Below are 19,925 nucleotides of genomic sequence, written 5' to 3' on the forward strand. Positions count from 1 at the left end.
ATAGTTTTAGTTTGCAAATTCACATTCAAATTTATTCTCTGAAAAGTAACTAAAGCTATCAGACCAATGTAGTGGAGTAAATCCTGACAGTAGTACATGAGACAGGTAATCTGAAAAAAATCATGTGTCTCTGTGTCATCCGGTGCTCCTAACGGCATCTGCAAGATTTCACAGACCTGAGGAAAACAAGCAGTAAGAGCTGATCTGAGGTTTGCTGTCCAGCTGCTGTCTACTCGTGAACTCCAACCAAATGGTCAAACTAGGCAGCGCTGATCAAATATGAATCAATATTATTTTACATTAATGCCTATTTCAGATGTTCAAATGTTTTCAGAATCATCTTGTAGTGTACGGTTTAGCTGTAAAATGAGAAAGTTTGTGACGTGGCCTCCATTGTAAAATCTGTTGAAGGAACGTCAAGTACCGGTCACATGACCGGAGCACAGCCAATAGGAAAGCTCTCTCAATGAAATGACCTGTGATAGATTTTTTAAAGCCTGAAAACAGAGCCATGAGGAGGAGCAGAAGTCTAGTTCAGAACACTTGAATTACAATATGCTGAAAGGTTATTATGGAATTTTTGCCCAATGATGCCAAAAATATACTGCCTACTGCCACTTTAACGGACATTTGTTTTAATGCCACTGATTTCTTTTGCATATTAAAGCAGCCGGTCTTTCGGAGGTTGTAGCGGGCTCAGTTTTAAAGCTAGAGTGAAGATACTTACAAATAAATAACGCTCCAAACTTTTGGTGAGGAAAAACTGTCATGGCCATTTTCAAAGGGGTCCCTTGACCTCTGACCTCAAGATATGTGAATGAAAATGGATTCTATGGGTACCCACAAGTCTCCCCTTTACAGACATACCCACTTTATGATAATCACAGGCAGTTTGGGGTAAGTCATAGTCAAGTCAGCACACTGACACACTGACAGCTGTTGCTTGTTGGGCTGCAGTTTGCCACGATTTGAGCATATTTTTTATGCTAAATGCAGTACCTGTGAGGGTTTCTGGACAATATTTGTCATTGTTTTGTGTTGCTAATTGATTTCCAGTAATAAATATATACATACATTTGCATAAAGCAAGCATATTTGCCCACTTCCATGTTGATAAGAGTTTTAAATACTTGACAAAACAAAACTCCCTTTAAGGTACATTTTGAACAGATACAAAAATGTGAGATTAATTTGCGATTAATCGCGATTAAATATTTTAATCGATTGACAGCCCTAGTAAATATATTTCACAGTACAAATATACAAACATAAAATTAATTATACAACAAAATACAGTTACTCAGCTGTGACACGTAGGATCTAAGTGATAATAAGTGAGCTGTAGAGGTACAGGTGGATTTTGTTACCGTTGGACAGAGCCAGGCTATCTGCTTCCCACTGTTCCCAGTCTTTATGCTAAACTAAGCTAACAGACTGTTGGCTGCAACCTACTTTTAGAACAACAAATAAAGGATTTCCTATAGCAGAATAGTTTTCCTGGCAGTTTGCAGAGGGCTTTGGGAGCATTTTTTTTTATTTACATTCATATTGGAAAATAAAATTATAGTAGATTTGGTAGACTTGGGCTATGACCTGAGTATTTTTTTAAAAGCCTGGCTATGACCTTTCTACTTAAGGCTAATATATCAATTTCCAAATACACTGTGCCAGATTGACAATTACACAGCACCTGCATCACTGTCTGTTTGTCTCAGCTCCCTCATTACTATTTCATCCTCCACTGTTGTTTAGCTGACAGAAGCCTGCTGGGTAAAATAGGCCTTCCTGTCAGGATGACTGCAAAATGATAGGGGTTAGAGGTCAGCAGCGTCAGGAAACCATAATACACACAGAGCACATGGAGGGTTTACCGCTTATCGTCATAGTTCATGCCAGCTGGAATCAGCGGAGATGAGACAGAGGCAGCTGTTTACACATTGCAAAATTATTCTGCCTCTCCCTCCTCTTTAACTACAAGCTCTTTGGCTTTAAGTCCCTTCAAACTGAAATGGTCTCCTCTTCATCTCTTCTTCTTCCTTCTCTCAGACCCTCCTGCTGCTCCCCTCTCGTTCTGTCCCTCTCTCACGATCTAAAGGCCCGCGGTCCCATAACTGAAGCCGATCCACTTGTTTTGGGTCATTTCAGTGATGTATCATTTAAATACATACTGTTGTTCAGGGTGTGATCAGTTTGCATTAGTCAACATTACAGGGAAGTATTATGTACAGTTTACTCCAGTGAATTCCCATTAAAGCTGGAAAGGTGGAAAGTTTTTCCACTTTTCCCTGCAAATCAGCCATTATAGAATGATTTTAACTTATGTTTTAATTATTTATTTAATTTTAGGGGAATTATTTTTGGTCCCTCTTGCAATAAAAGCAAATAACCATTTTGCTTTTTATGAATTGCTGATCAAATTGGAGATGTGGGCAGGGATTAAGATGCTCCACTTTTTGATTCATTCACTTCATGCCTGCATATGTCTGAATGCACTCAATCTTTGCTATTTCTGTTTCCTCCAGCCCTTCTTTTAATTGATCGTCTGATCTTCTCCCCATGACTGACTCACCCAGAGTATCTTTTTTTTACGGTATATTAACCGTATATAAATACAAAAACTGCTCACGTCAGGGGTACATTACATTTATAAAGTAAAAAAATTAAATAAAAAATTAATAAAAACAATAATATATATATATGTATTATTATTATTTATTTTATTTTATTTATTATATTTTATTTCTATTTTTTATTCATTTTTGTATTTAAGAAAATATAAGTATGTTAAAAGTATATACATACAAGAACTGCTCATGTCAGGGGTACATTTATAAAGTTAAAAAATAAAATGAAATAAATATTACCAATAAAATATATACATACATATATATAAAGAAAAAGTAATACAAATTCAGAATAAATACTCATTGGTCCATATGGATTTTATCAAATGCATAATTAATTTTAATTGCCTTCTTATTTTCACTGTTTCTTGTCATGGTGCCATATTGAGGCAGTTCTTGATAAAACATATTCAAAATTTGGTTCGGAGTCCACCCATCTCTTCCTGTGAATGTGAAATTTCCCAATTTTCAAAAGAACATTATATCGTTTTTCATTACCTTCAAAACAAATAAAAATGTCTTTATCCTGTCAATTGTTTTCCTTCTTAAATAATGCTGAACATCCACCCAAAATATTCTGGTATGAACACATTGATAAAACAAATCAAATATTGTTTCTTCTAGTTCACAGAAAGTGCAAGAATACTCTGTATCAATTCTAAATCTCTCCAATGTCGTTTTTGCTGGATATATACGATGTAAAACTTCAAAGGAAACTTCTTTAACTTTATTACTAAGACAATGTTTGTCCCCAATTTGCCAAATTTTCTGCCAATTAATTTCACCATAAAGCGAAGCCCAAAATAATCTTTCTGGAGGCAGAGTTACAGCCTGTATGCAGTTCCTAATGTATTTATTGGAGCATTCTCTCGGTAATGTCGACTTCTCGGATTATCACTATTAAATGAATCAATCATCGAAAGCCAACCAGACTATTTCTATTTTCCAGAGGAAAATGATCCCTTACATCATCTTATCACAGTATTTTGTGGTGTTCAGAGTAGACTGAGGAGCAGAGATGTAGCCAGTGGTTTATCGACTTGTCACTTGTAGCGTTGTAGACTGAAACTTTGGTCGTTTCACTGTCCTGTCATGTCTGTCAATTTTTTAGTTGAGATGGTTGCATGTGATGTGATCCTGTTTGTTCAGAAATTATGGTGTTCATCTCAACACAGGGCCGGCTCTAGCCCTTTTGGTGGCCGAGGCGAAATTCAAATTTGGAGCCACCCCCAGCGGCGCCGTGGTCAGGGTTCAACCGTCCAACCCAACGCCCCGTAAACCACAACACACATCAGACATCTCAATGGTTTTAAGACAAAAACCATTAATATTTTTCTTTCTTTCTTTCTTTTTTCTTTCTTCCTTTATTTGTTCATTTGTTACCTCAATACAGAAAATGAGGAGGGGTGCACGCTGGCATTTTTTTAAAAATTAATTTATTTGTTTATTTTTTATTATTATTATTATTATTATTATTATTATTATTATTATTATTATTATTATTTTTTTTTTTTTTAATATTTTTTTTTTAAGAGGGTGACCAGCGCCCCCCAGAAAGTGACGCCTTAGGCAACAGCATATACGGCCTATGCCTTAAGCCGGCATGTTCAACATGTTGGTAACTTGGAGATATTTTGAAGCATTTCCTCTTGTGTTGAAAAGAGACGACAAGTCTTCAAACTGTTGTTCCCAGATTTAACACACACACACACACACACACACACACACACACACACACAGCGTGGATGGTGGACAGATGGAGCAGACACCCCAAACAACAAAACACTGTTGGTCAACCACAGGAGTTACCTGTGAATATCCAACATTCATGAAAATGAAGGTAAGTGAAATGACTTGTGTACAGACAGATATAAGTTTACATTTGTGTCTTTATTGAGGAGGCCAAATGCATATCAACAGAGCAACAGGTGAGCAGTGACCAGGTTCAATCAGACATGTGTAACATCTCAAGGACAGGTTATACGAGATGCACAAACAAAGGGAGAAGTTGTAGCACATTCGTAGTCATTCCAATTCCATCCTGGATTATGGTTGAGATCACCACAGTTTTGACTGCCTGCACCGTTTGGCTGGCCTGATTCCCATTTGGTAAACTTCACTGGGCAGCCGTCAGACCACATCCATGTGCCTTCTTTGTGAAGGTCGCTGAATCCAAACCAGGTCCATCCCTCAGCAGGATCAAAGTTCTTGATCAAGGTTTTGACGAAACTTTCTTCATCCAGACTGTGGATAGACACCAGGTTGGCTCCTTGTGACAAACAGTGGATCTCTGCATCAGCCCAGGTCATGTCCGTGGCGACGTACTTGTAGCAGCGGTTGTTGAAGCTGTACCAGAACATGGGACAGTTGGCACGCTCTAGCTTCACTTCATGTTCCTCAGAAGGAGACACGGCACCCAGAGCCAGACCAAACAAGAAGAGGAACAAGAGCATGTTGGTGTCTCTCTGTCACAGGAGCAGGATGAGGATGTTGTTGTGTTGGTTGGAGTTGATCTGCACCGTTTGATGGGATCAAGACACTGAAGGAGACCGGTGACAGGCTGCTTTTATATGCTTCAGAGAGGGTGTTTGTACTGTTGGCATAATATTATTGGTCAGCTGAACTTGACACTTTCAAGTTGATCGCAACCACACAGTATCTGAGCATAAGCCAAAAATAGACCACCAGCTCACCTGGAGATTTCACATAAAACATACAATTTATTCAAATCATTTTGAACAAGTTTTGTTCTTTTTGCACTTTACCTGGTACACCTGTGCTGTTCCCATATTTATCTAATACACAGAGACTGGAACAGACATGGAAAAACTAATAATTGAAAGCAACACAAACAAGCAGGTGTAAAATCTGTAGAATTAAATGTCTTCATGTCATTACTGTTTAAAAAATGAGTGAATTACCAGAGTGGATGCCCAACATTAGCTAAATTAATGTGAATAAAATGACCTCTGTACAGGCATGAACTTGCACATTTATGTCTTTATTTTGGAGGTCCAATGCAGTTACCCAGAGTAAACAACAACGTAACTTTACAGGGTGACAAATGCCGATAAAACACTAAATACACCTTCCTGTTGGTTTCCTGTCCATTAAAGCATTTGACACCAGAGGACAGAGATGAGCGTCATCACACTAACTTGCTCTTCTGCTGCCCTCAAGTGGCCACAAAACATAACAACAAGTACTTTTACGTTCCAGCATTGCAGCTTCAAACCACTAACTTGTTTTCTTCTCAAGAATGCACTTCCACATTGTCAAACCTCTGAACATGGCACCTCAAAAATACATAAATAATCAATATCTTACAATAAATAAGTAATATAGCACAATTATTCTGCTCCTTGAACACAATGAGCAGATGTGTGTTTGTGCATGTGTGGGTCATGTACAGGTTAATAGTAAAAATGACTTTCTATGACAGTGGTTCCCAAACTTTTTCATGTCAAGGACCCCAAAACGGACACAAATTAGACCATGGACCCAAATTTGATAAGATTTTGTCCCACAGTCCCCCATCTGATAGAATTTCTGCTGCTGCTTCTGTTCCCAGATTTAACACAAACACACACACATTACAAACAAACACACACACACACAGTGGATGATGGACAGATGGAGCAGACATGCCAAACACCAAAAAACTGTTGGTCAACCACTGGAGTTACCTGTGAATGTCCAACATTCATGAAAATGAAGGTTAGTGAAATGACTTGTGTACAGACACATATAAGTGTACATTTGTGTCTTTATTGAGGAGGCCAAATGCATGTCAACAGAGCAACAAGTGAGCAGTGACCAGGTTCAATCAGACATGTGTAACATCTCAGGTGCTAAGGACAGGTTATACGAGATGCACAAACAGAGGGTATAATATCAGAACATTGGCCGTCATTCCATTTCTGAGCGTTATCATAGTTGTTTTGAACGCAGTGTTCATGTCCTCCATTGTTGTTCGGTTCTCCTGTATTCCAAAAAACAAAGTCCACTGCAGAGCCATCAGACCACATCCAGGTGCCTTCTTTGTGGATGTCACTGAGTCCGATCCAGGTGCGTCCCTCAGTGTGGTCAAAGTTTTTGATCAGGGATTTGACGAAATTCTCTTCATCCAGATTGTGGATAGACACCAGGTTGGCTCCCTCTGAGACACAGTGGATCTCTGCATCAGCCCAGGTCATGTCTGTGGCGACGTACTTGTAGCAGCGGTTGTTGAAGCTGTACCAAAACATGGGACAGTTGGCACGCTGTAGCTTCACTTCATGTTCCTCAGAAGGAGACACGGCACCCAGAGCCAGACCAAACAAGAAGAGGAACAAGAGCATGTCGGCGTCAGAGTCTCTGTCTAAGTCTTCGGAGTATGTGATCTGTACTGTTGTATGTTATCAAGAATCTTTCAGAGACAGTTGAAAGGCCACTTTCTTTTATATGCTTCACACAGGGTGTCTGCAGTGTCGGTGTGTTATCATTGGTCAAATGCACTTGGCAAACACTTTCAGTTGTACACAACTACACAGTATCTGAACTTAAGCCAACAACACCACATTAAACATTATTATTATTATCAAGCAATCCCTATTATTCATTAATAGAGTGAAAGTAGTAGAGACACAGTGGAGCTCTGCATCAGCCCAGGTCATACGTGTGGCGACGTACTTGTAGCAGCGGTTGTTGAAGCTGTACCAGAACATGGGACAGCTGCCACGCTGTAGCTTCACTTGGGCAAATAAATGTTACTAATAAGATTGTTCTTGACAACTATACGTACTTTGTTTAAATTTAGCCATAATGGGTTTCTAATATTACAGTTATTCGTAGGTACGAAAAATCTAGAAGTAGACCAAGAAACAGGAAGTCAGGAAAGTTCTGTATATTCTCGCCATATCTAATTATCATAGTCATTTGTTATCAAAATAAATTTGATACCCTGACAAGGAAGCAAAGAACTGTAAGATTAAAATGAAGGCTGGATTCATGAGGTTAGTAATAAACAAGAAGAACTCTGATGATCGTTTGCCAGTAATCAGTTCACTGACCCTGGGTTAATAATATATCAGCTTAATCAAGATAATAAAATCCTCCCCGAGAGCAAAATTCTTCATGATGCTAAACAAGTACTTTATTTGATCAAAGATCTTCTCAGCCTCAAGTGATATAATGAGAACTTGCCCTTTACGAATGTTTGTATGTTGGATGTAACGTGAGGTGAGAGGGATACCATCACACACCCTGAAATCAGTCATCATAATGTCAGAAAGCATCTCTACGAGGAGTCTGATCTGCTTTACATGATCATCAACCAGACGTGTATCCAGGGCTCATTCAAGGAAATGCTGTGTTGAAAAAGACACTGATTCCTAAACAAACAAGAGATATACAGTACATCTATGCTGCAGGACCCAGTGTGATATCTGGCACCGAAAAATATATATTATTTACAGTACAATGTTAAATTATTATTATCTATTGGATCAAAAGCAGCATAGTCCAATGAGTAACATGAATGAAGAGTGTTTGGGTAAAAATTAACCAGGACTCTAAAATGAAAACAAGGAAATAAAAGACAAGCAATAAACATTCACTATTCATCAACAGTTGTTGAACTCTGTTTTTATTGCATTATCAAATGAACAACATTATCATCATCAAACAACCCCTTTTATTCATGAGTAGAGTTATACGTATATGAGAAAGTACCCATATCATTAACAGTTAAATTACTTTTTTTTCAATGAGGAAAGAAAAAAAATGACATTAATCAAAAGGTTTGGAAATATTTCCTTTGAGCCACCATTGAAATTTTAGTGTCCAACATTTATGAAAATGAATGAAAAGATTAATGAAATTACTTCTGTACACACACTTGCCCGTGTATCTTTGTTGTTCAGACTTAAGGTATTACTACAGAGCAACAGGTGCAAAGTTCAATCAGACATAATCTTCTTGGTTGCTATGGACAGACTGTGCGAGATACACAAACAAAAGATAATGTATTAGAGCATGTGTAATCGTTCCATTTAAAATCTCTGTAATAGTTTGTGTGAACACAGTGTTCAATTCCTCCAATGTTGTCTGGCTGTCCTGCACTCCCCCACAAGACATAGTTGATTGCAGAACCATCAGACCACATCCATGCCCCTTCCTTCTGGGTGTCGCTCAGTCCGATCCAGTTATATCCCTGAGTAGGGTCAAAGTTCTTGATCAGGGATTTGACGAATTTGTCTTCATCCAGACTGTGGATAGACACCAGGTTGGCTCCCTCTGAGACACAGTGGAGCTCTGCATCAGCCCAGGTCATACGTGTGGCGACGTACTTGTAGCAGCGGTTGTTGAAGCTGTACCAGAACATGGGACAGCTGCCACGCTGTAGCTTCACTTCATGTTCCTCAGAAGGAGACACGGCACCCAGAGCCAGACCAAACAAGAAGAGGAACAAGAGCATGTTGGCGTCAGAGTCTCTGTCTGTCACAGGAGCTGAGCTGATCTGCACCGTTAGATGGGAAGGAGACCGGTGACAGGCTGCTTTTATATGCTTCAGAGAGGGTGTTTTCACTGTTGGCATAATATTATTGGTCAAATCAACTTGGCAAACACTTTCAAGTTCCTCACACAGTATCTGAATATCAGCCAAAAACAGACCACCAGCTCATCTGGAGATGTCACTTAAAACCTAGAATTTATCCCTGATAAAGACCCTCTGAGGTAAAAAACTGTGTGTGTTTTAAAATGAAATCATGATGAACACATTTCTATTCTTTTTTGCATGTTACCCCCTACAGATCCTCGTGGGACAATATTTAAAAAGTACAAATATGTTAATATAAGTTTACATTTGTGTCTTTATTGTGGAGGCCAAATGCAGGTCAACAGAGCAACAGGTGAGCAGTGACCAGTTTCAATCAGACATGTATAACATCTCAGGTGTTAAGGAGGTTATACCAGATGCACAAACAGAGGGAGAAATATCAGAACATGGAAGGTCATTCCATTTCAGATCGTTACTGAAGCTGTTTTGAATGCAGTTTTCATGTCCTCCTTTGTTGTTTGGTTCTCCTGTTCTCCAAAAATGAAAGTTGAATGCAGAGCCATCAGACCACATCCATGCGCCTTCTTTGTGGATGTCACTGAGTCTGATCCAGGTGCGTCCCTCACATAAAACCTAGAATTTATTCAAATAATCTTTCAAGTTTTTGTTTTTTTGAGGTAAAAAGCTGTGTGTGTCTTAAAATGAAATCATGATGAACACATTTCTACTTTTTTTTGCATGTTACCCCCCACAGATTCTCGTGGGACAATATTTAAAAAGTACAAATATGTTTGTTTGTTTCCTGCTCCAGTCCTGCCTGCTGCCTCTGACAACACACTTAATATAAACTTTATGCTTCTCTAACTCACAACAGTGTCATTTCATTATCATAAGTGAGAGTGCAGTAAATGTTGATTTTTGAGTACAAAATGAGATATTCACATGCTGGATAGGTAGTGTACTTGTGATTACAACATCTGGTACACCTGTGCTGTTCCCATATTTATCTAATACACAGAGACTGGAACAGACATGGAAAAACACTTTAATAATTGAAAGCAACACAAACAAGCAGGCGTAAAATCTGTAGAATTAAATGTCTTCATGTCATTACTGTTTACTGCAATGCAAATTCTGTTTATTTTTATTTTGCACAAAGGGATGTAATGTATTATAAAAAATGAGTGAATTACCAGAGTGGATGCCCAACATTAGCTAAATTAATGTGAATAAAATGACCTCTGTACAGGCATGAACCTGCACATTTATGTCTTTATTTTGGACGTTCAATGCATTTACCCAGAGTAAACAACAACGTAACTTTACAGGGTGACAAATGCCGATAAAACACTAAATACACCTTCCTGTTGGTTTCCTGTCCATTACAGCATTTGACACCAGAGGACAGAGATGAGCATCATCACACTGACTTGCTCTTCTGCTGCCCTCAAGTGGCCACAAAACATAACAACAAGTACTTTTATGTTCCAGCATGGCAGCTCCAAACCACTAACTTGTTTTCTTCTCAAGAATGCACTTCCACATTGTCAAACCTCTGAACATGGCACCTCAAAAATACATAAATAATCAATATCTTACAATAAATAAGTAATATAGCACAATTATTCTGCTCTTTGAACACAATGAGCAGATGTGTGTTTGTGCATGTGTGGGTCATGTACAGGTTAATAGTAAACATGACTTTCTATGACAGTGGTTCCCAAACTTTTTCATGTCAAGGACCCCAAAACGGACACAAATTACTGACTCAGGCATCGATTGACGAACCATGCCCGAGTACGGTACGGAGCGTTCACACGAATCAAACAAACTGGACTTTGGGAGCAAGTGTACTCAGATCTGGGCCCCGGGTCCCTGATGTGAAAGCACCCTTACTAAAGTGAAAGCTGAGCGGCCGGGGAGAGGGGGGGTAGGGGCAATCTTACATACCGATGAATTGTCCCTAATATGAAAACGCCCTAATTCTCTTAATAGATGCATGTACATGTTTATTGTGCATAATGAAAGGATATTATATTATTAACACTAATTTAGAGTTTATTAAAAAGGTGTGGAAATATTCACTTTGATCAAACACTGATACCTGTTTGAATGTCCATCATTCATGAAAATGAAATTACTTCTTTACAGACAAATATAAGTTTACATTTGTGTCTTTATTGAGGAGGCCAAATGCATGTCAACAGAGCAACAGGTGAGCAGTGACCAGTTTCAATCAGATATGTGTAACATCTCAGGTGTTAAGGAGGATATACCAGATGCACAAACAGAGGGAGAAATATCAGAACATGGAAGGTCATTCCATTTCAGATCGTTACTGAAGCTGTTTTGAACGCAGTTTTCATGTCCTCCTTTGTTGTTTGGTTCTCCTGTTCTCCAAAAATGAAAGTTGAATGCAGACCCATCAGACCACATCCATGCGCCTTCTTTGTGGATGTCACTGAGTTCGATCCAGGTGCGTCCCTCAGTGTGGTCAAAGTTTTTGATCAGGGATTTGACAAAGTTCTCTTCATCCAGACTGTGGATAGACACCAGGTTGGCTCCCTCTGAGACACCAGAGAGGGTGTTTGCACTGTTGGCATATTATTATTGGTCAAATCAACTTGGCAAACACTTTCAAGTTGCTCACACAGTATCTGAATATAAGCCAAAAATAGACCACCAGCTCACCTGGAGATGTCACTTAAAACCTAGAATTTATTCAAATAATCTTTCAAGTTTTTGTTTTTTTGAGGTAAAAAGCTGTGTGTGTTTTAAAATGAAATCATGATGAACACATTTCTACTTTTTTTTGCATGTTACCCCCCACAGATTCTCGTAGGACAATATTTAAAAAGTACAAATATGTTTGTTTGTTTCCTGCTCCAGTCCTGCCTGCTGCCTCTGACAAAACACTTAATATAAACTTTATGCTGCTCTAACTCACAACAGTGTCATTTCATTATCATAAGTGAGAGTGCAGTAAATGTTGAGTTTTGAGTACAAAATGAGATATTCACATGCTGGATAGGTAGTGTACTTGTGATTACAACATCTGGTACACCTGTACTGTTCCCATATTTATCTAATACACAGAGACTGGAACAGACATGGAAAAACACTTTAATAATTGAAAGCAACACAAACAAGCAGGCGTAAAATCTGTAGAATTAAATGTCTTCATGTCATTACTGTTTACTGCAATGCAAATTCTGTTTATTTTTATTTTGCACAAAGGGAAAAGAAATGTATTATAAAAAATGAGTGAATTACCAGAGTGGATGCCCAACATTAGCTAAATTAATGTGAATAAAATGACCTCTGTACAGGCATGAACTTGCACATTTATGTCTTTATTTTGGAGGTCCAATGCAGTTACCCAGAGTAAACAACAACGTAACTCTACAGGTGACAAATGCCGATAAAACACTAAATACACCTTCATGTTGGTTTCCTGTCCATTATAGCATCTGACACCAGAGGACAGAGATGAGCATCATCACACTGACTTGCTCTTCTGCTGCCCTCAAGTGGCCACAAAACATAACAACAAGTACTTTTATGTTCCAGCATGGCAGCTCCAAACCACTAACTTGTTTTCTTCTCAAGAATGCACTTCCACATTGTCAAACCTCTGAACATGGCACCTCAAAAATACATAAATAATCAATATCTTACAATAAATAAGTAATATAGCACAATTATTCTGCTCCTTGAACACAATGAGCAGATGTGTGTTTGTGCATGTGTGCATCATGTACAGGTTAATAGTAAAAATGACTTTCTATGACAGTGGTTCCCAAACTTTTTCATGTCAAGGACCCCAAAACGGACACAAATTAGACCATGGACCCAAATTTGATCAGATTTTGTCCCACAGTCCCCCATCTGATAGAATCTTTGCTTTAGATGCTTTATGACAGAAAATGGATGAAACCTAAAAAGCTCATACATTCTGTTATCGTGTTACTTATGGATGAATTATAGTGAAAATAAATGAGGCCCCTTTTTTGCTGGGGACCCCCATGAACCCCTTCAAAGACCCCTGGAGTCCCCAGACTTCAATTTGAAAACCACTCTTCTGGGGAACAAGCTGAAGCAGGGACATTTACCATTATCCCATAACTACCTATAGAGATGGCAATGGCTGCAGCAAAAGTTACTTAAACGGAAAATCCACTCTCAAAATGTAGTAGATAGTGTCCTGGTGATTATGTTGAACTTTTAAGCCAGTGTTTTCCCCTGATTTAACTCACACTCACATACACACAGTAGATGATAGACAGCTGGAGCAGACTTGCGAAAACACAAAGAAATGTAAATCTATACAAAACCACAGGGCGTAGAAATCTGTGGATTGAAATGTCAACATGTTACTGACTCAGGCACCGATTGACGAACCATGCCCGAGTACGGTACGGAGCGTTCACACTAATCAAACGAACTGGACTTTGGGAGCAAGTGCACTCGGATCCGGGCCCCGGGTCCCTGATGTGAAACCACCCTTACTAATGTGAAAGCTGAGCGGCCGGGGAGTGGAGAGGGGGGGCAATCTTACATACTGATCAATTGTCCCTAATATGAAAATGCCCTAATTCTCTTAATAGATGCATGTACATGTTTATTGTGCATAATGAAAGGATATTATATTATTAACACTAATTTAGAGATTATTAAAAAGGTGTGGAAATATTCCCTTTGATCAACCAGTGATACCTGTTTGAATGTACAGCATTTATGAAAATGAAATGACTTCTGTACAGACAAATATAAGTGTACATTTGTGTCTTTATTGTGGAGGCCAAATGCAGGTCAACAGAGCAGCAATCTCAGGTGCAAAGGACAGGTTGTACCAGATGCACAAACAGAGGGTTTAATATCAGAACATTGGACGTCATTCCATTTCTGAGCGTTGTTGTGTTTGTTTTGAACGGAGTGTTCACGTCCTCCATAGTTGTTTGTCTTTTGGTGTACAGGAGAACCAAAGTCCACTGCAGAGCCATCAGACCACATCCATGCGCCTTCTTTGTGGATGTCACTGAGTCTGATCCAGGTGCGTCCCTCAGCAGGGTCAAAGTTTTTGATCAGGGATTTGACGAAGTTCTCTTCATCCAGACTGTGGATAGACACCAGGTTGGCTCCTTGTGACACCAGAGAGGGTGTTTGCACTGTTGGCCTAATATTATTGGTCAAATCAACTTGGCAAACACTTTAAAGTTGCTCGAACAGTATCTGAATATAAGCCAAAAATAGACCACCAGCTCACCTGGAGATGTCACTTAAAACCTAGAATTTATCCCTGATAAAGACCCTCTGAGGTAAAAAGCTGTGTGTGTTTTAAAATGAAATCACGATGAACATATTTCTACTTTTTTTTGCATGTTACCCCCCACAGATTCTCGTGGGACAATATTTAAAAAGTACAAATATGTTTGTTTGTTTCCTGCTCCAGTCCTGCCTGCTGCCTCTGACAACACACTTAATATAAACTTCATGCTGCCTTTACTCACAACAGTGTCATTTCATTATCATAAGTGAGAGTGCAGTAAATGTTGAGTTTTGTGTACAAAATTGACTTCTGTTCAGACAAATATAAGTGTGCATTTGTGTCTTTATAGTGGAGGCCAAATGCATGTCAACAGAGCAGCAATCTCAGGTGCTAAGGACAGGTTGTACAAGATTTACAAACAGAGGCATACGTTTTAGAACAAGGGACATCATTCCATTTCAGTTCATCACCGAAGTTTCTGTCAACGCAGTGTTCAAGTCCTCCTTTGTTGTTTGGTTCTCCTGGACTCCAATAGGTAAAGTTGACTGCAGACCCATCAGACCACATCCATGCTCCTTGTTTGTGGATGTCACTGAGTCCGGTCCAGGTGGGTCTCTCAGCAGGGTCAAAGTTTTTGATCAGGGATTTGACGAAGGTCTCTTCATCCAGACTGCGGATAGACACCAGGTTGGCTCCCTCTGAGACACAGTAGAGCTCTGCATCAGCCCAGTTCATGACTGAGGCGACGTACTTGTAGCAGCAGTTGTTGAAGCTTTCCCAGAACGTGGGACAGCTGGCACGCTGTAGCTGCACTTCAAGTTCCTCAGAAGGAGACACGGCACCCAGAGCCAGACCAAACAAGAAGAGGAACAAGAGCATGTTGGTGTCTGAGTCTCTGAGTCTTTGGAGTACGTGATCTGTACTGTTGTATGTTATCAAGAATCCTTCAGAGACAGTTGAAAGACCACTTTCTTTTATATGCTTCACAGAGGGTGTCTGCAGTGTTGGTGTGTTATCATTGGTCAAATGCACTTGGCCAACACTTTCAGTTGTACACAACTACACAGTATCTGAACATAAGCCAACAGCACCACATTAAACATTATTATTAACATTAGGCAATCCCTATTATTCATTAATAGAGTGAAAGTACCCTTTGTACCCGCGATGTTAGTCATATCCTGCCAGACTTTGATAGAGATAAGTATTAACTTGTCTGATTTAGAAGAATTTTAGTGAAAATAAATGAGGCCCCTTTTTGCTGGGGACCCCCATGAACCCCTTCAAAAACCCCTGGAGTCCCCAGACTTCAATTTGAAAACCACTCTTCTATGACACTGACTATGAACAGACCATGGCTCTGATTTATCAGCTCTTTAGCATCTTTAAAACAAGACTATATAACTTTGAAGAAAAGAAATAATAGAGTCCCTCTTACAAATGAAAAGCCAAACTCATAACTCATGAGGTCAACATAGGAGTTTTGCTGCCGGCCAATTCAATAAATATCAGCCCAAATCACGACTTTGCCAGAAACCTATGTAAAACTGTAAATGTTTTTACATATGCAATAGAAAACACACCATAAGTGTACAAACTTCATATCTGCATCAAATAATCAAAGATAAAATGTTAGATAAATACTGTCGCAACCAGAGTGCAGTCAGGCAACCAAATACACAACTTCCCATGTCAATGATGATGGCGTCAAGGTTATCCCTAACAACGATTAAATACAACTCATGTCAATCAAATATTTCTCAAATTAAATTAGTCAATAACATGAGTGAGTGAACACAACGACGTTTACTGAATTTTGCATCTGTGTTTTTCACCATAAAATGACAGCTTGTTTGGTTGTTTTCGCAATATTTTCAAATCCCTGTCAAATGTTGACAAAAGGATAAGGGTTGGTTCAGTTATAGGTATAGGGGAAACACATGTGGACGGGAAACAGTACTCGACACAACACCGGACAGCAAATAATACACAAGGAGATAATGCAAAAACTTGAACACAAGGAACAGCCTGGAACATTTAACAACCACTGAAGTAGACAGAACGATCTCAGGAGTGGGGAGTGGGGAGTGGGAGGAAAACCAGAGGGTTGATATACTGTGGAGTAGAAGAGTAGATTGCTGACGGGTGTGTGCAGAGCAGGGAGAGGTGATGAGCAGATGGATGGCAGGTGTGCAGGAAGACTGGGCCCAGGTTGATGGCAGGACAGGAAGAGACCGTAGATGTAAATCTACACAAAACCACAGGGCGTAGAAATCTGTGGATTGAAATGTCAACATGTTACTGACTCGGGCACCGATTGACGAACCATGCCCGAGTACGGTACGGAGCGTTCACACTAATCAAACAAACTGGACTTTGGGAGCAAGTGCACTCGGATCCCTGATGTGAAAGCACCCTTACTAAAGTGAAAGATGAGCGGCCGGGGAGTGGAGAGGGGGGGGGGCAATCTTACATACTGATCAATTGTCCCTAATATGAAAATGCCCTAATTCTCTTAATAGATGCATGTACATGTTTATTGTGCATAATGAAAGGATATTATATTATTAACACTAATTTAGAGATTATTAAAAAGGTGTGGAAATATTCCCTTTGATCAACCAGTGATACCTGTTTGAATGTACAGCATTTATGAAAATGAAATGACTTCTGTACAGACAAATATAAGTGTACATTTGTGTCTTTATTGTGGAGGCCAAATGCAGGTCAACAGAGCAGCAATCTCAGGTGCAAAGGACAGGTTGTACCAGATGCACAAACAGAGGGTTTAATATCAGAACATTGGACGTCATTCCATTTCTGAGCGTTGTTGTGTTTGTTTTGAACGGAGTGTTCACGTCCTCCATAGTTGTTTGTCTTTTGGGGTACAGGAGAACCAAAGTCCACTGCAGAGCCATCAGACCACATCCATGCGCCTTCTTTGTGGATGTCACTGAGTCTGATCCAGGTGCGTCCCTCAGCAGGGTCAAAGTTTTTGATCAGGGATTTGACGAAGTTCTCTTCATCCAGACTGTGGATAGACACCAGGTTGGCTCCTTGTGACACCAGAGAGGGTGTTTGCACTGTTGGCCTAATATTATTGGTCAAATCAACTTGGCAAACACTTTCAAGTTGCTCACACAGTATCTGAATATAAGCCAAAAATAGACCACCAGCTCACCTGGAGATGTCACTTAAAACCTAGAATTTATCCCTGATAAAGACCCTCTGAGGTAAAAAGCTGTGTGTGTTTTAAAATGAAATCATGATGAACACATTTCTACTTTTTTTTGCATGTTACCCCCCACAGATTCTCGTGGGACAATATTTAAAAAGTACAAATATGTTTGTTTGTTTCCTGCTCCAGTCCTGCCTGCTGCCTCTGACAACACACTTAATATAAACTTTATGCTGCTCTAACTCACAACAGTGTCATTTCATTATCATAAGTGAGAGTGCAGTAAATGTTGATTTTTGTGTACAAAATTATATATTCACATGCTGGATAGGTAGTGTACTTGTGATTACAACATCTGGTACACCTGTGCTGTTCCCATATTTATCTAATACACAGAGACTGGAACAGACATGGAAAAACTAATAAATGATAGCAACACAAACAAGCTGTAGAATGAAATACCTTCATGTCATTACTGTTTACTGCAATACTAATTCTGTTAATATTACATTTCTATTTTGCACAATGAAGGGAAAATACATTTATTATTAAAATAATAATAATAAAAATAGTCAGGGTCAGTGGTCAGGGAGCGGTTCAATCAGACCAGCTTGGTCTCCTAAAAATGACCATCGTTCCCATACAACGAAACTGCATTGTCAATTACGTTTCGAGGGAAACGTATTGTCTCCCGGATTACGTTTGTTTTCGACGTATCAGAAAAACGTTTCACTTCTGGCCGTGCAGATTCAAACCATGTCGCGTTGACTTCCGTTTCCATTACCAGTTTTAGCCCGTTGAGTTGTGCCAAGTCATACCCGAGATGGACCATATCTGGAGTTGGGTCAAAGCGCGCCCGACCGCCTCCCAGCAGGTTAATTGCTGTGAAGTTAGATGGGCTTCGTCACCATTCAGTGACGATTCAGCGTCATGTTTAAAAAGCCTCCGCTGCTATTGCCAGACATAGCAGATATGGTGCTATGTAGCTGGCTACCAACAACCGTTACACAGCGTAATAGTAAATAGTGCTAAAGAGGGCGCTGCTTTTAAATGTCATCGACTCAAGACAAGCATCAGCGGGTGACCTGTTGTAAGGGGGATGCAAATCCCTGCCACTGGCCCGCCGAGTCAACCCGAGTCAAGCCAAGCCAGCACGTATGTATGGAAAAGGGGCAATAGTCAGCAGAAGTTTGAGTACGGAGGAGGTCGGGGTGGATGGGTGGGTCAAACAAACACAGGACTTTCCTCCAGGAGACTACTGTTTTTGTCCTGTGTGAAACCAAAAGTCAACGCTGATTTATTTTAATTTACATCTTAAACAACATAACAAATGTTCTTATTTTAAGCCACACCATGACGTTTTACTGAACATAACCAAGTAATTTTATTTCAATTTACAATGTTAGCCACGTATTTAAAGCTGCAGCCGTAATCCAGGAGAAAATATGTTTCCCTCGAAATGTAATTGAGAATGCAGTTTAGTTGTATGGAAATGACAGGGTTGAGGAGACATATGTAACTATCTCAGGTGCTAAGAACAGGTTATACGAGATGACGAGATGTCATTCCATTTCTGAGCATTGTTGTGTTTGTTTTGAATGCAGTGTTCTCGTCCTCCATAGTTGTTCGGTTCTCCTATACTCCAAAAGACAAAGTCCACTGCGCAGCCATCAGACCACATCCATCTGCCTTCTTTGTGGATGTCACTGAGTCCGATCCAGGTGCGACCCTCAGCGTGGTCAAAGTTTTTGATCAGGGATTTGACGAAATTGTCTTCATCCAGACTGTGGATAGGCTCCCTCTGACACACAGTGGAGCTCTGCATCAGCCCAGGTCATGTCCGTGGCGACGTACTTGTAGCAGCGGTTGTTGAAGCTGTACCAGAACATGGGACAGCTGCCACGCTGTAGCTTCACTTCATGTTCCTCAGAAGGAGACACGGCACCCAGAGCCAGACCAAACAAGAAGAGGAACAAGAGCATGTTGGCGTCAGAGTCTCTGTCTAAGTCTTTGGAGTACGTGATCTGTACTGTTGTATGTTATCAAGAATCTTTCAGAGACAGTTGAAAAGCCACTTTCTTTTATATGCTTCACAGAGGGTGTCTGCAGTGTCGGTGTGATATCATTGGTCAAATGCACTTGGCAAACACACAGTATCTGAACTTAAGCCAACAACACCACATTAAACATCATTATGATCATCATCAAGCAATCCCTATTATACATTAATAAAGTGAAGGTACCCTTTGTACCCGCCATGTTAGTCACATCCTGCCAGACTTTGATAGGATAAGTATTAACTTGTCTGATTTA

The 19,925-nt window shown here is 39.7% G+C and overlaps 5 protein-coding genes across 5 annotated transcripts; all 5 read right to left on the minus strand.

The window, feature by feature from the left end:
• Positions 1 to 4,507: 4,507 nt before the first annotated feature.
• Positions 4,508 to 5,167, minus strand: LOC119503057 (lactose-binding lectin l-2-like). The gene has a single exon (XM_037794557.1). The coding sequence runs from the start codon at positions 5,075 to 5,077 to the stop codon at positions 4,592 to 4,594; it is 486 nt and encodes a 161-aa protein (XP_037650485.1). The 5' UTR covers positions 5,078 to 5,167; the 3' UTR covers positions 4,508 to 4,591.
• Positions 5,168 to 6,372: 1,205 nt separating this feature from the next.
• On the minus strand, positions 6,373 to 7,214 carry LOC119503056 (lactose-binding lectin l-2-like). The gene is made up of 2 exons (XM_037794555.1): positions 6,466 to 7,214; positions 6,373 to 6,428 (listed from the first exon to the last, which is right to left on the minus strand). The coding sequence occupies exon 1, from the start codon at positions 6,962 to 6,964 to the stop codon at positions 6,476 to 6,478; it is 489 nt and encodes a 162-aa protein (XP_037650483.1). The 5' UTR covers positions 6,965 to 7,214; the 3' UTR covers positions 6,373 to 6,428; positions 6,466 to 6,475.
• Positions 7,215 to 8,497: 1,283 nt separating this feature from the next.
• LOC119503052 (lactose-binding lectin l-2-like) lies at positions 8,498 to 9,255 on the minus strand. The gene has a single exon (XM_037794552.1). It carries the CDS (start codon positions 9,199 to 9,201, stop codon positions 8,590 to 8,592), a length of 612 nt encoding a protein of 203 aa, XP_037650480.1. The 5' UTR covers positions 9,202 to 9,255; the 3' UTR covers positions 8,498 to 8,589.
• A 2,068-nt stretch (positions 9,256 to 11,323) lies between these two features.
• LOC119503054 (lactose-binding lectin l-2-like) lies at positions 11,324 to 19,810 on the minus strand. Its single transcript, XM_037794553.1, has 2 exons — positions 19,423 to 19,810; positions 11,324 to 11,741 (listed from the first exon to the last, which is right to left on the minus strand). The coding sequence occupies exons 1-2, from the start codon at positions 19,592 to 19,594 to the stop codon at positions 11,398 to 11,400; spliced, it is 516 nt and encodes a 171-aa protein (XP_037650481.1). The 5' UTR covers positions 19,595 to 19,810; the 3' UTR covers positions 11,324 to 11,397.
• Positions 14,759 to 15,393, minus strand: LOC119503055 (lactose-binding lectin l-2-like). The gene has a single exon (XM_037794554.1). The coding sequence runs from the start codon at positions 15,311 to 15,313 to the stop codon at positions 14,825 to 14,827; it is 489 nt and encodes a 162-aa protein (XP_037650482.1). The 5' UTR covers positions 15,314 to 15,393; the 3' UTR covers positions 14,759 to 14,824.
• Positions 19,811 to 19,925: the final 115 nt, after the last annotated feature.

Source organism: Sebastes umbrosus, chromosome 15 (genome assembly GCF_015220745.1).
Source record: "Sebastes umbrosus isolate fSebUmb1 chromosome 15, fSebUmb1.pri, whole genome shotgun sequence".
Taxonomy (NCBI): domain Eukaryota; kingdom Metazoa; phylum Chordata; class Actinopteri; order Perciformes; family Sebastidae; genus Sebastes; species Sebastes umbrosus.